General features: G+C 39.7%; 1 protein-coding gene across 2 annotated transcripts in view; it reads right to left on the bottom strand.

Moving 5' to 3' along the window:
* Window positions 1–2503: 2503 nt before the first annotated feature.
* LOC121284228 (E3 ubiquitin-protein ligase RNF149-like) overlaps window positions 2504–13795 on the bottom strand; it is a 69613-nt gene continuing 58321 nt past the window's right edge. For both annotated transcript variants that reach the window (XM_041199528.1, XM_041199529.1), the window contains exons 8-9: window positions 12646–12838; window positions 2504–5339 (exon numbers count right to left, since the gene is read on the bottom strand). In XM_041199528.1, coding sequence (XP_041055462.1) covers window positions 5269–5339; window positions 12646–12838 — 264 coding nt within the window. In that variant the 3' untranslated portion in view covers window positions 2504–5268. The remainder of the gene's footprint in view (window positions 5340–12645; window positions 12839–13795) is intronic.

The raw sequence follows: 13795 nt of genomic DNA, 5'->3' as shown, positions 1-13795 counted from the left end.
ATAGGTTGCAACGGACCCTCCTGGGGCCAAAACTCTTGAATTGAACTTAAAGCGCTGCATTATCACAGATGGCTTCAGCTGGAAGTGTTTTCTCACTAATCCACTAATTTGTTATGACTCGAAATTGGGCGCACTCAAGACAGTCAAGTTACGAATCACGTTTTACTGCCACATACACTTAAGAGGATCACTTTTCACTTTTCTTCAGCGGTTATTTCATTTGCTACAAAGTCTAATCCGAGGCACTCAACATACTGGCTCTAATCTTTAATATTAGCATCATATGGATCGATCCTTCCAAACAGTGGCATGACTTTTTACTTTTGAAATTCGATTTACTCACAGTAATAGGGTGGAGGTGCAGAGCTGAAGTTGATTTTATGCTCATTGCCAAATGTAATGACTCTATGCAGCAGACTGACTTCGTCAAGAAACAGTTAAACTTTATAACAGAAATATTTTCAATGCTTTTGCGCTCGACCAGATCTCTCATCGGAGAAACATTCCCCCCAAGTTGCCTGTGTTAAGAGCTCTCTGGTCAGGGCCCCTGCAGTACATCACTTGATCCATGATTGACAAGAGGGACTGACTATGCATCCAGTTACCACACAGGCTTTATCATCTTCCCACCCGGATATCCCAACGGACACAATGAGAATCTATTGGAATATTTCTTCTGGAGCACGGGCCACCTGCTTCGCTATTTGCTGATGATGTTAAGCTTGAATGACGCGCAAATGAACACATTTTAGAGACAGCATCTTCTCCACTTCTCCCAACTGGGTTGTTTCTAATATAAAAAAAGCAAAATACTACAGTTGCTGGAAATCTGAAATAAAAACAAAGTGCTGGAAATATGCAGCAAGTCTGGCAGCATCTATGAAGAGAATAACAGAGTTAAGATTTTGAGTCGTAATGATGGGTTTTATGCCATTGGAAGGAGGGTGGGAGAAAAGAAAGGAAGAACAAAAGGTCTGGGATAGAGTAGCAGGTGGGAGAGATTAAACGACAACAATGTCATGGAACAAAAACCAAAAAATCCAGTAATGGTTGTAGTGAAGAATCAAAGCATTTGTCCAGAGTGAGCAGACTAATTATAAAATTTAGTCTATCTCTATTTGACTGCTTCTCATTATTTACTGTATCCACCACTGGCATACATAGTCAGCATGGCAAAGTATCATAATTAATTTGCAGAATAAGGAACAGTTTGTCCAAAAGTAAAACATGACTCAGGCCAGCACATGGCAAAAACACAGAATCAAAGTCGGGGACAGAGTTCATGGTCTGAAATTGTTCAGCTCAATGTTGTGTCCAGAAGGTTGTAAAGTGCCTAATCAGAAGATGAGGTACTGTTCCTCGAACTTGTGTTGAGCTTCACTGGAACACTGCAGCAAGCCAAGGACAAAAACACAAGCGAGAAAGCAAGATGCTGAATTAAAATGGCAAGAAACTGGAAGGTCTGGGTCATGCTTGCGGACTGAGCAAAGCAGTCACCCAATCTGTGTTTGATCTCCCCAATGTAAAAGAGACCACATTGTGAGCAGCGAATACAATAAGACTAAATTGAAAGTACAACAAGTAAATGCTGCTTCACCTGGAAGGAGTATTAGGAGCCTTGGATACTGAGGACAGAGGAAGATAAAGAGCAGGTATTATACCTCCCTTGATTGCATGTGTAGGTGCTGTGGGAAGGGGGCACGGTATTGGGGGTGATTGAGGAGTGGACCAGGGTGTCACAGAGGTCCCTTCAGAATGCTGACAAGAGAGGGGAAGGGAAGATGTGTCTGGTGGTGGAAATGGCAGATGATGGTCCTTTGAATGTGTAGGCTGGTAGGTTGGAAAATGAGGACAAGTGGGATCCAATTGCGGTTCTGGAGTCTGGGAAGGGAAGGGATGAGAGAAGTATGGGAAATGGGTCGGACATGGTTGAGGGGCCTGTCAACCACAGCGGTGAGTGGGGGGAGGGGAAAGGAACACACATCAGAAGTGCTGTTGTGGAAGGTTGCATCATCAGAACAGGAGTGATGGAGATGGAGGAACTGGGAAAATGGAATGGAATCCTTATAGAAGGCAGGGTAGGTGGAAGTGAAGTCGAGGTTGCTGTGGGAGTTGGCGGGCTTATTAGTAGACAGCCTATCCCTATTTGACTGTGTCTCATTATTCACTGTAGCCACATTGGCATGCCTAGTCAGCATGGCAAAATATCAGAATCCATAAATATAATCAATGCCAGTCTTTATTCAATCTGCCAGAAAGATTGAAGGTTGATCAATACAGGAAAGGATATCTTTTTTCCCCCCACTGTTTCATCATGTCCAGTCACAAAGTAATTCTCTTCATACTGATGAATCATATTAAAGACACTTTACTTAAACTGATCTATCAAAAGATCTTCTACATTACAGTTCTTTTGTTTAGTAACTCTTCAGTGAGAAACGTACCATTTCTCTTTACTAAAAAGTTAGTAGAAGTGACAAAAGAATTGCACAACACTAACATGTCAGATTAAGCACTTTTTAATTAGATTGCAACAATAACGCATTATAACAGTGCTGATTTAAGATCAGATTAGTTTTGGTTTGAAGAAAGGAGGTTGTGCATATTCAAGATTTTGCTATAATGGAAACAAAGGAAAGGTCAATACAAAAACTGATTTACAAGTAATGGACCAAAGACCAAACCCAGGTCTTCAATAATAATTTCCAATTCCAACTTTTCTTGGTGGGAAAATTTAATTTACTTAAAGTAGCCTCAAGTAATAGAACATTTTGTGTTCTCAAACTTGTATTTCATTGCTCAACTAAACAATGCATTCCATATAAAGCAAGATGCTACAAACAGTAGTAAATTGAATGATCAGTTTACAATGTTCTTTTTCTGTAGTGTTAACTAGAGGAGAGGCAAGGTACCGGGTATATTCCCCATTCGTCTTTGAATAATGCCATAGGATTTAAAACCAGAGTTTTCTGATTCCAGGTTTGCTAGTTTGTGACTCTCATCAGAACGAATGGGTGAAAAATTTTGGACTGGTGAGTGCAAAAGCAGAAAACTTGAGCATTAATGCCCAAATGCACCACTAAAAGATGCAGAGCAGGACACCTTGAAGAGCACAACTGTCCTTGCCCCTCAAGAAGAATACGGATACAAACAAACAGGGTTATTATGCCAAACAGATTACTTTCTAGTGACTCTGATGAAATGCTTACGCATGGACAAGGGTAAACTTAGTTGTGCTACCAAATTACAGGCAGAGCCACATATTTCAAGTCAAGACAATTAAAACTGAAGCTGGAAAAAATGAAGACTACATCCTAGTATTTGCTCAAGAGGGAGGGAAGGGTAAATTCAAAAATTACAAGGGACATTGAAGAGGTAAAAAAAAATATGGACAGTAGAGTAGGCCTAGAATTTGTGCTTTAACCAATTCAAATCTGTACTTCTGAGCAATTTTTTAATTCCAAAAACCCACTGTAATTGAACAGTACAATAAAAATCTAATATAATGCACAGTTCAAAGTGTGTTTATTGCATGTATACAAATTCACCAAAGGGCTAGTCTTTAAAATCCTTGCAAATACCTATACTTATTTGCAACAATTATTATAAATTGACCCGACAGCTTTTACAACAGACATGTTTAAATGGCGTTGTTAGCCAGGCACAAAGGAAGTAAAATGACAGATTGAAGCAAATTCCAATAAAAGGAGCTGCAGGCACATACAGTCTTGCTACAACTTTCTTATAACAAATTGCATCCTGTCATAACAAATTAAATGCCAGCAATGCATAAAGTAGAAAAGCCCCAGTACTTTGTAGACTCCTGGCACTTCACTGGTTTGATCTGGGCCTCACTTCAAAATTAAAATGCTAGTCAATTATGGCCTGTGCGATTTGCTGTTTAGATTGAAATTTCCTTACAATTCCATACTTTTTGGTTAATATTCAATAATTCTATAACAATTGGGAATGAATCCATTTGTTACACGCTTTAAAATTACTTGAGAATGATATAATGTATCCTCTCACAAGTGTTCCTAAGGTTAATATACTTTTCCAAATTGATGTCCAAATCATTGTATAAGTAAGAGGTTTTGAGAATGATAAATTATTGTGCACTTATAAACTCTACTTTGTTGGCATAAGGCATAAGGCTTTATTGCTTTTTTTTTTACACTGAAATGAAGTAGAAGCACAAGGTCTTACTCTTTGGCCTAATTAGAAAATATTACCACTTTCGAGTCATGTCCTTTAGTTATTTTGTATGATGTGGTGACACAGTATTGCAATAACACATATAGAAATTAGCTTTAACCTGATCATTGCTTCATAACTACCGAGGTTAAGTTTATTACAATTATTATTTTTATGGAAATCTTTACCAAACAATTTGCAAAATCTCTTTCAGGGCAATTCTGCAGTATGGCTAATTCAACAAAATAAACCTAGTCTTTGTAAAATATATTCCGATCCAATTACATCATGAAGGCTTTTACGACAGCTGTGATAATCAGAAGTTTAACATATGCTTTTTTAAATTCTTCACTCTTTTTAGTGCACTTTAATAGAGAAAGCATTTTGCCATTATAGATTTATCTATACAATTGCAAAAATTAAATTACCATACAATATCCGTAAAGAGGAATGGCTACTTACAGACAAAGCTACTAAACACTAAGTAAAGGTAGAGAGCCAAACCAGTGCTGTAGATTAATGCTTCTATATAACGTTATAGATTACTATTTCAATTAAAATTATTGACAATACCCAAGTACAGTACAAGTAACTCTTTAGCTCTCTAAACATCTGTAAAATTGGCTAAAGATAAATTCAATGAAAATAGCATATTTACAAATATATTTTATAGGCTGCACAGTACATGGAGAATAATATATGAAGGCAAAATAGACACATGTGTAACCAAACAGTGATTAAAAGCTATCAATTCCAGTTTCAGTAAACACACCATAAGTTCAAAGTACCTCTTTTTAAAGAGTGGAAGAACAGGAATTTTGCTGTGACTAAGCAGGAGTCCCATGTGTTATCAAATCAACATATTCACTTGTGTAAAGCATTATCCATTTTTTCCACTTCAACTAAGGTTATTTTAATCAGTTAGAGCTGCAATTAAATTAATTAAAAATGCATGACCTAATATTTTGTTGCACACATTAAACCGTATTTTTATTTCTGTTCTAAGAATCCACAAGTGGCCTCTCTTGTGCTTTAAATCAAAACCAATTTTCAAATTATTTTCTTCAAAAATATTCATCTGGCATCTGGACATCCAATGGGACAAGACGAACTGTCACTATTTATTTGATTTTCTAAATTCGCTTCTAGAAATAAAAAGGAGAGAAAACATAAAACTCTAGGAAGGTGCAAGGCTTTAAGTTTTAAAGAAGAACTAACCATAAATTGGACCAGATTCTATGAAGTAAGACTTGCTGGGAGATCAAGTGATCACTCTAGCGAGAATTTCACCCCTATCATCATACAGTGGTATTGTAACTGATTGCAGTGTTCTTTACTGGTATTCACAGCATGGAACATCAGTGATGTCTTCAGACTGTCCAAGCAGCCAATTACATTAAAGAATTTTCACAAACAGGAATCTGAAAACACTAAAGTAAAACCACCTTTCAAAAATGTTCACATAGAGCAAATTAAAAATTGTGATTTGCACATGGGGTGAAGTAGTAACTAAATTATTCTGAAATTTCTTTTAAAGTTATTAAAACAACTTAGCTTAAACAATCTACTAATTAATAATTTCACAACATTCCACGATTATGAAATCATTTTTTCAAAGCCAGTTCTGTTGTTCATCAAATTTTATTAATAACATTGCTGTTAGAAATCCATTTACACCTTATTAAACAAGGTTTTAAAACTTTTTAAGGGGTTTCAAATGGTGATGTGGAGTGGGAAAGTTGAAATATCTGCTGATTTCAGTGATTGCCCACTCTGGGAGGAGCCCTGGGTGACAGACTGCAACTTCAGGGTTTCTGTGCTAATCTGCAGATGCCCTACAACCTGAAGTCATGGTCAGTTTCAGAATGCTAATGACTGCAAATATTTTCAGTTCACAGTGAATCCCCATCTCCCTTCCACCAATACCTCAAGTTCTGGCCCATTTTGTTATATTTCACATACTCAGCATGCAAACCTGTTCTCTGAAAGAGTGCAGGAAGATTTTCTCCATACATTACATGTAGCAAAATCTTTACAAACATATTTATGATTTTTCTGCATACAGAGGACATCCTGGGTGTAATTTTGACCTTATGCAATAGTGTGAAACTGGTAATGGTGAATCGGCAGCCTATTTTACTTTTCTCATGATTTTCATTTCCATTGACCTAAAATTTTGGACTGATCTTTTGTTATCACCCATTTTAGATTATTGCACAAAGTCAATATTGCCCATTTAGTTTCTAAATGAAGTGCTAGAAAATCTGTGGAAGAAGCTCGATATTTTAGGCACAAGTGAAGCATGAAAGTGTATTTTCCATGCAAAGTGAGAGATGACATTGCCCCATTGCCAGCCAAGCAATGGACTTCCTGTCCCTGCCTGAGTGGAAGATTTAGGATAACTGGACAAAGTTGTGAACTTGGTCTTTCTCAATACACACTGTAACATAATCTGTACATCTGAGTCACATGAGGATAAATTACTACACTTTACATTTGATTAATATTTCACAGAGCTTTTATATTTTTGAGGTTTAAACCTCAGCTTGCACTCATGGGTTCATCAGCAGTAGAAGACTGAAATAACACCATCCTTTCTTCCAGTATCATCTTTAAATCTTCAACAACAACTTGAGGTATTTATATAGCATCTTTACCATTGTAAAACATCTCAAGGCGCTTCACAGGAGGACCATCAAACAAAATTTGACACCAAACTACATAAGGAGATATTAGGGCTGATCACCAAAAGCCTGGTCAGAGGTGGATATTAAGGATCATCTTAAAGAAGATGAGGGATAGAAAGGCAGAGAGGCTTAGGGAGAGAATTCCAGAGCTTAAGACTTTGGCAGTTGAAGGGCATGGCTGCTAATGGCAGAGAGATTAAAAACAGGGTTGCTAAAGAGGCAGAATTGGAACAGTACAGATATTTTGAAGGGTCTATAGGGTTGGAGGAGGTTATTGAGATGGGGCGGGGGTGGTGAAACCGTTCACAGATTTGAAAACAAGAGTGAGAATTTTAAAATTGAGGCTTTGCTTAACCTAGAGCCAATATAGGTCAGTGAACACAGAGGTGATGGATGAGCAGGACTTGATACGAGTTAGGTCACAGGCAACAGAGTTTTGGCTGACGTTAGGTTTATGGAGAAGCTAGCTGGAAGTCTGGAGGTAACAGGCAGGAATGAGGATTTCAGCAGCAGATGAGCTGAAGAAGGGCAGTCAGGTGAAATAGGCAGTACAGAAGTGGAGATGGTGGTCTTAGTAATGCTGCGGATATCTGGTCAGAAGTTTATCTCCGGGTTTAAGGTATGGACAATCTGGATCAGCCTCAGACAATTCCCAGGGAAAGGGTTGGAGTCGGTTGCTAGTGAAAGGAGTTTGTGATCGAGACTTAAGAAAATGACTTCTGTCTTCCCAATATATAGCTGGGGGAAGTTTCTGTTCATCCAATACTGGATGCTGGACAAGCAGTCTGACAATTTAGAGATGGTGGGGGTGGGGACGGGGGCCCTCGAGGTAATGGTAAGGTAAAGCTGGGTGTCACCAGAGCACATAGAAACTGGCACTGTGTTTTCGGATGTTGTTGCTGAGGGGCAGAATGTAGATGAGAGATAGGAGGAGCCCAAGGATAGATTTTTGGGGTCACCGAAGGTAACATTGCGGTGGTGGGAATAGAAGCCACTGCAAGTGATTTTCTAGCTACGACTGGATAGATAAGAATGGAACCAGACTTGTGCTCTCCCACCCAGCTGGATGACAGTAGAGTGATGTTGAAGAAGGATGGCATGGTCCAACTGTATTAAAGGCTGCAGACAGGTTGAGAAAGCCAAGGAGGGATAGTTTACCTTTGTCAAGAATCACATGGGCATATCATTTGTTACTTTAAGAAGAGCAGTTTCTGTACAATGGTAAGGGTGGAAATCTGATTGGAGTGATTCAAACATTGAGTTCCGGGAACAATGTGCACAAATTTGGGAGATGACAACAAGATTAAGGATTTTGGGAAGGAAAAGGAGATTGGAGGTGAGGCAATAATATGCAAGATCAATAAAGCCAAGTGCTATTTTTTTTCCAGGAGAGGGGTGATGATAGCAGATTTGAAGGAGAGGACAATACCTGGGAAAAGAGAACTGTTAATATCAACTAGCATGGGAGCCAGAAAGGGAAAATGGGTGGTCAGCAGTTTATGTATTGTGCAATATTATTTCTTTTCTTAGAACTTTCATGCTTTGTTTCCTTTTTTTTCCCTGCAAGACCAAAATTAAAGATGATCACATTGTTCAAAAACTTAATTAATGTGACCATTTTCAATTTTTTTTGTATAGTGTTTAAAGACTTCTGTAAAAGTTTAATTCAAACATACTTAGATTTAAATTGAATTTAAGCATAAAATCTCAAGTGATATAAATCTAGCTTTGACTGAACTATCAAATAAGAGATCAGCAGATGTAGACTGAAACACTTCTATTTCTGCATCACAATTTGAATTCTTTGGGCAGGGTTTTACATTTGGGTCGGGATCCTAACATCAGAGTTAAACGTGAGTTCTGACCCTGCACTATGTCAGGAGCAGTCACCCAACAATCATTTGGCTGAATTGACCAATTAATGGCCGGAGGGCATGCTCATCATCTAATTAAAGACAGTGGGTGGGCTCTTGAAGTTAGAGGGTCAGTAGGAGACCCTCCAGCATGGAAGGAGCTGCAGCTTGCCATTGCAGGTAAGGGAGAGAGAGAGGGGCCTCCATCTTGAGGTGCCCTCTTAGCAATTTTAAGAAATTTGACATTAAAAATGGCCATAGTTACCGGGCCACCATTATGCACAGGTTATGTCACTGGGTGGCGGCCTCCAGGCAGCTGTAACTCCTGACACCATGGGGGCCCACAGGAAAATTTCAGTTGGGCTGTTATAATTGGCCTTTAAATTAACTTAACAAGCTACCCACTCCTTCTGGGCAGGTTACCATTCCACCCCTGAATCAGCCTCCAGCAAAATGGTTCAGCAATTGGACGGTGTTCGCAAACCAGCACACCGGCGGCACAAAATTACATGACCACTTGTCTCTATTCTCACACCCATTTAAGGGTTAAAATCCTGCCCCTTAAGTCAGTTAAAATATAAAATGTACCAATCAGTATAGAAATTCAGTGTTTTTCATATTCATAAAAATCTGGTGTTTGACTGCATACTTTTCCCTCAGATTTTGTTTTGTTGTCTAAATTACTAAACATGTTATCACAGTATAAAAACTCCCCTTAAAAATATGAAATAGCTCAAGCATGTTAAAGTTTGGTCTTATCAATATTCTACCCTTCTGCTTTGCTTGAAACTATGACAGAACCCCAATTTTAACTAACACAAAATCCAATCATTTAGAGTTAAAACTGAGCCCTTTAGTAGTGTTTGTCTTTCGCAATTTGTGGATCAGCATGTCATAGAGTTTACAGCACAGAAGGAAGCCATTGTGATAATCATGCCTGTATGACTGTAAACAATCAATGCACTTCTACACTTTCCTCATAACTTTTAATGTTTTTATTTTCAGATATTTATCCACTTCCTTTTTAAAAGCTACCATAGATTTCCTTCCAACACTGTCTTTGGTATAGCAGTCCGTGTCCTAACAACCTTCTGCAAAAATAACTCGTAACATTCTTCTGCTGATAATCATCAATATATGTATGTCATCTATTTACTGACTAATTGACCAGTGGAAATACCATTTCTTGAATTACCTCATCAAAACTACTCAATTTTGAACAATTCATCAGATCAGCTCTTAACTCTTTGTTCTAATGAAAAAATTACTCTAGCATCCCCTCATGGCTAAAGCGTCTCATCTTTGGTATCATCTTAATGAGTCCCTTCTGCATGATACTGAGATCTAGGTTAAAGTAAGGCACCCAATACTGGTCAAAATATTCCATCCGTGGCTGAAATATAATAATGATATTGTTTGCAAATTACTTTTATTCCTTTTATACCCTAACAATCTGTTTACAAAAACAAGGATACAATACTTAACAAAAAACAGTTTTATCAACTTATTTTTTTTTCATTCACAGGATGTGGGCATCACTGACTATGCCAGCATTTTTACTGCCCATTCCTAATTGCCCTTGAAAAGGTGGTGGTGAGCTGTCTTCTTGGACTGCTACACTCCATGTGGTGTAAGTACACACACACTGCTGTTTGGGAGGGAGTTCCAGGATTTGAAGGACAGCGACAGTGAAGGAATGGTGAAATAGTTCCAAATCAGAATGGTGTGTGGCTTGGAGCGGAACTTGCACATGGTGGTGTTCCCATCTATCTGCTGCCCTTGTCCTTCTAGATGGTAGAGGTCACAGGTTTGGAAGATATCAAAGAAGCCTTGGTGAGTTGCTGCAATGCATCTTGTAGATGGTACACACTGCTGCCACTATACGTCGGTGCTGGCAGGAGTAAATGTTGAAGGTGGTGGATGGGGTGCCAATTAAGCAGGTTGTTTTGTTCTGGATGGTGTCGAGCTTCTTTAGTGTTGTTGCAGCTGCACTCATCCAGGCAAGTGGAGAGTATTCCATCACACTTCTGACTTGTGCCTTGTAGATGGTGGACAAGCTTTGAGGATTCAGGAGATGAGTTACTCATTGCAGAATTCCCAGTCTCTGACCAGCTCTTGTGGCCACAGTATTTATATGGATAGTCCAGTTCAGTTCAGTTCAGTTCCTGGCAAATGGTAACCCCCAGGATGTTGATTGAGGGGGATTCAGTGATGTTAATGCTATTGAATGTCAAGGAGAGATGCTAGGATTCTCTTGTGCTGGAGATGGTCATTGCCTGGCACTTGTGTGCCACAAATGTAACTTGCCACTTGGTCAGCCCAATCCTGAATATCGTCCAGGTCTTGCTGCACATGGCATGGACTGCTTCAGTACCTGGGGAGTCGCGAATGATGCTGAACATTGCAGAGTGAACATCCTCACTTCTGACATTATGATGGAGGGAAGGTCATTAATGAAGCAGCTGAAAGCTAAATGAAGTCCTGCAATGTCTTTCTGGGACTGAGATGATTGACCTTCAACAATCACAATCGTCTTCCTTTGCGCTAGGCATGGCTCCAACCAGTGGAGAGTTTTCCTCCCGATTCCCAATTACTCCAGTTTTGCTCGGGCTCCTTGATGCCACACTCAGTCGATTGCTGCCTTGATGTCAAGGGGAGTGACTCTCACATCGTCTCTCGGTTCAGCTCTTTTGTCCATGTTTGGACTAAGGCTGAAATGAGGTCAGGTACCAAGTGGCCCTGGCGGAACCAAACCAAGCATCAGTGTGTATGCTGTTTCTGAGTATGTGCCGCCTGATAGTACTGTTGATGACCCGTTCCATCACTTTGCTGATGATCGAGGGTAGACTGATAGGGCAGTTCTTGGCTGGCTTAGATTTGTCCTGCTTTTTATGGACAGGACATACCTGGGCAATCCTCCACATTGCTGGGTAGATGTTGTAGCTGTACTGGAACTGCTTGGCTAAGGGCACAGCAAGTTCTGGAACACAAGACTTTAACACTATTGTTGGTATGTTGTCAGGGCCCTTAGCCTTTGCAGTATCCAGTGCTTTCAGCTGTTTCTTGATATCACGTGGGATGAATTGATCTGGCTGAAGACTGGCATCTGCGTTCATGGAGACCTCAGGAGGAGGCCGAGATGTATCACCCACTTGGCACTTCTGGCTGAAGATTGTTGCAAATGTTTCAGCCTTGTCTTTTGCACTGAGATGCTGAGCTCCTCCATCATTGAGGATGGGAATATTTGTGGAGCTTCCTCCTCCAGTGAGTTGTTTAATGGTCCACCACCCTTCACAATTGGATGTAGCAGGACTGCAGAGCTTAGATCCGAACCGTTGATTGTGGGATCCCTTTGTAAAGGTTTGTCTAACTCCTCCTATAAGTGTCTCTGCTCTTCTATCCCGTTATGCTATTTAATGCAAGTCATGTAATTTTTCTTTCCCAAATGTACCAGCTCAAATTTCATCAACATCGATCTGTTTAATCCACTAACCTATTTATGCCATCCCAAAGCTACATATAGTAGTCTTCTGTTAACACAATCCCATTTTTATGTTTGCTATTATATAATTGGTGTTCAATACCCAAGGGAAGAGTAAAGAAGAGAAGTGGAAGTAATGGATCCAATACTGAACTTAGTGTTTACATTCCTTCAGGCTGAAATACATCTAATAAGCTTTACTCACCATTTTCTTCCCTTTAACCTAATGTCTATCTATGCTACCACACTCTTGTGGGCCTTAATTTTATCAACAAGCTTCCTATGATATCAAGTAAAATTGAAAGAAATTCATTAAAAGTGAGGTGCACAGGTTTTGAATTTTCAGCAACACCCATATGCTTTAATCCATGATGGCCTTAATTGAAGCTGAGCTTTACTACAGTCAGTAACATTGAGCAATTATCCTTACCAATTAATGCTGCAGCTTCATCCTCCTCCATTAGTCTATCATCATGCTGCAGTGATTCAAAGGTTGGAGAGTTTGGGAAGATGCTTGCTTCAGCTCCTGCTCCTTCTTGTAAAGCAACATTTGAATTGCCAACTGAGATACTGTCAGGCACTGATTCTGGTACAACTACTTCAACATTTTCATGCGCATCCACCTATGTAAACAATAAAGACACAGATGTCTACGTAAACAATAAAGACAATAACAAAAGACATTTAATGTGGAAAAACGTTGCACAGCACCTCAGAGGCATGATCAAAAAAAAATTGAGCCAAAGAAGGAGAGATTAGGACAAGCAACCAAAGTTTGGTCAGAGGTAAATTTTTAGGAAGATAGAAAGAAACAGAAGAGTTTAAGGAGGAAACTTCAGAGTAAGGGATATATGTGGCTGAAGCGACTGCTGCTAATTGTGCAAAGGATGAAGCACATGGGGCAACATGTAGATGAGGAAAATAAGAGGCCAGGAATAGAAGTTTGGGGACTCAGTGCACAGAGGAGAACAGATTCTATTGCTGGAGTTGCTGTGATTATGATCAGATGAAGAGTGAAAACATTAAGAACAGTCTATACTAAACTGCAAAGCAGAGTGGAGACATTGGAGATAGTCAGAGTGGATCACCATGCCAAAGGGTTGCAGCGAGGTCAAGAAGGATGAGTAGGGATGATGCACCCAGTCACAAAGAACGCAAAATGTCAATTCGGAAGGGCAGAAACTGGCTGGATAGACGAGAGAATGCAATCAGCAGGCACCTCACTTCACATGCCCTTGCTTTGTGTGTGTATCACTTTAGTAATATCAGTAGGGAGAAAATTACGCAGATGGAAACCAGCGGAATCTGGCAACCCTGCGCGTGGGCAACTGTCAACAAACTCAGGACCCCGATGGGCCGCAGGTTGCCCACCCACTGCCTCAGATCCTTTCTCTCTGCTGTCCTTAACCCATCCTTCATCATTAGGGTTACCCCTCCTCCTTTTCATTTTGCGTATTTCTTAAGAGAAATATATTTAGTCCTCAATGTAGGTCACTTTGCAACCATGTTTCCATAATGGCCATTAGATCAAACCTATTAATTTCTATTTTTTGGAACACTACTGCCCTCAAGTGGATGTT

The sequence above is a fragment of the Carcharodon carcharias genome, chromosome 11, assembly GCF_017639515.1.
Source record: "Carcharodon carcharias isolate sCarCar2 chromosome 11, sCarCar2.pri, whole genome shotgun sequence".
Lineage (NCBI taxonomy): Eukaryota > Metazoa > Chordata > Chondrichthyes > Lamniformes > Lamnidae > Carcharodon > Carcharodon carcharias.
Note: the sequence above shows the minus strand (reverse complement) of the source record. Positions and strands in the feature narration are given on the sequence as shown.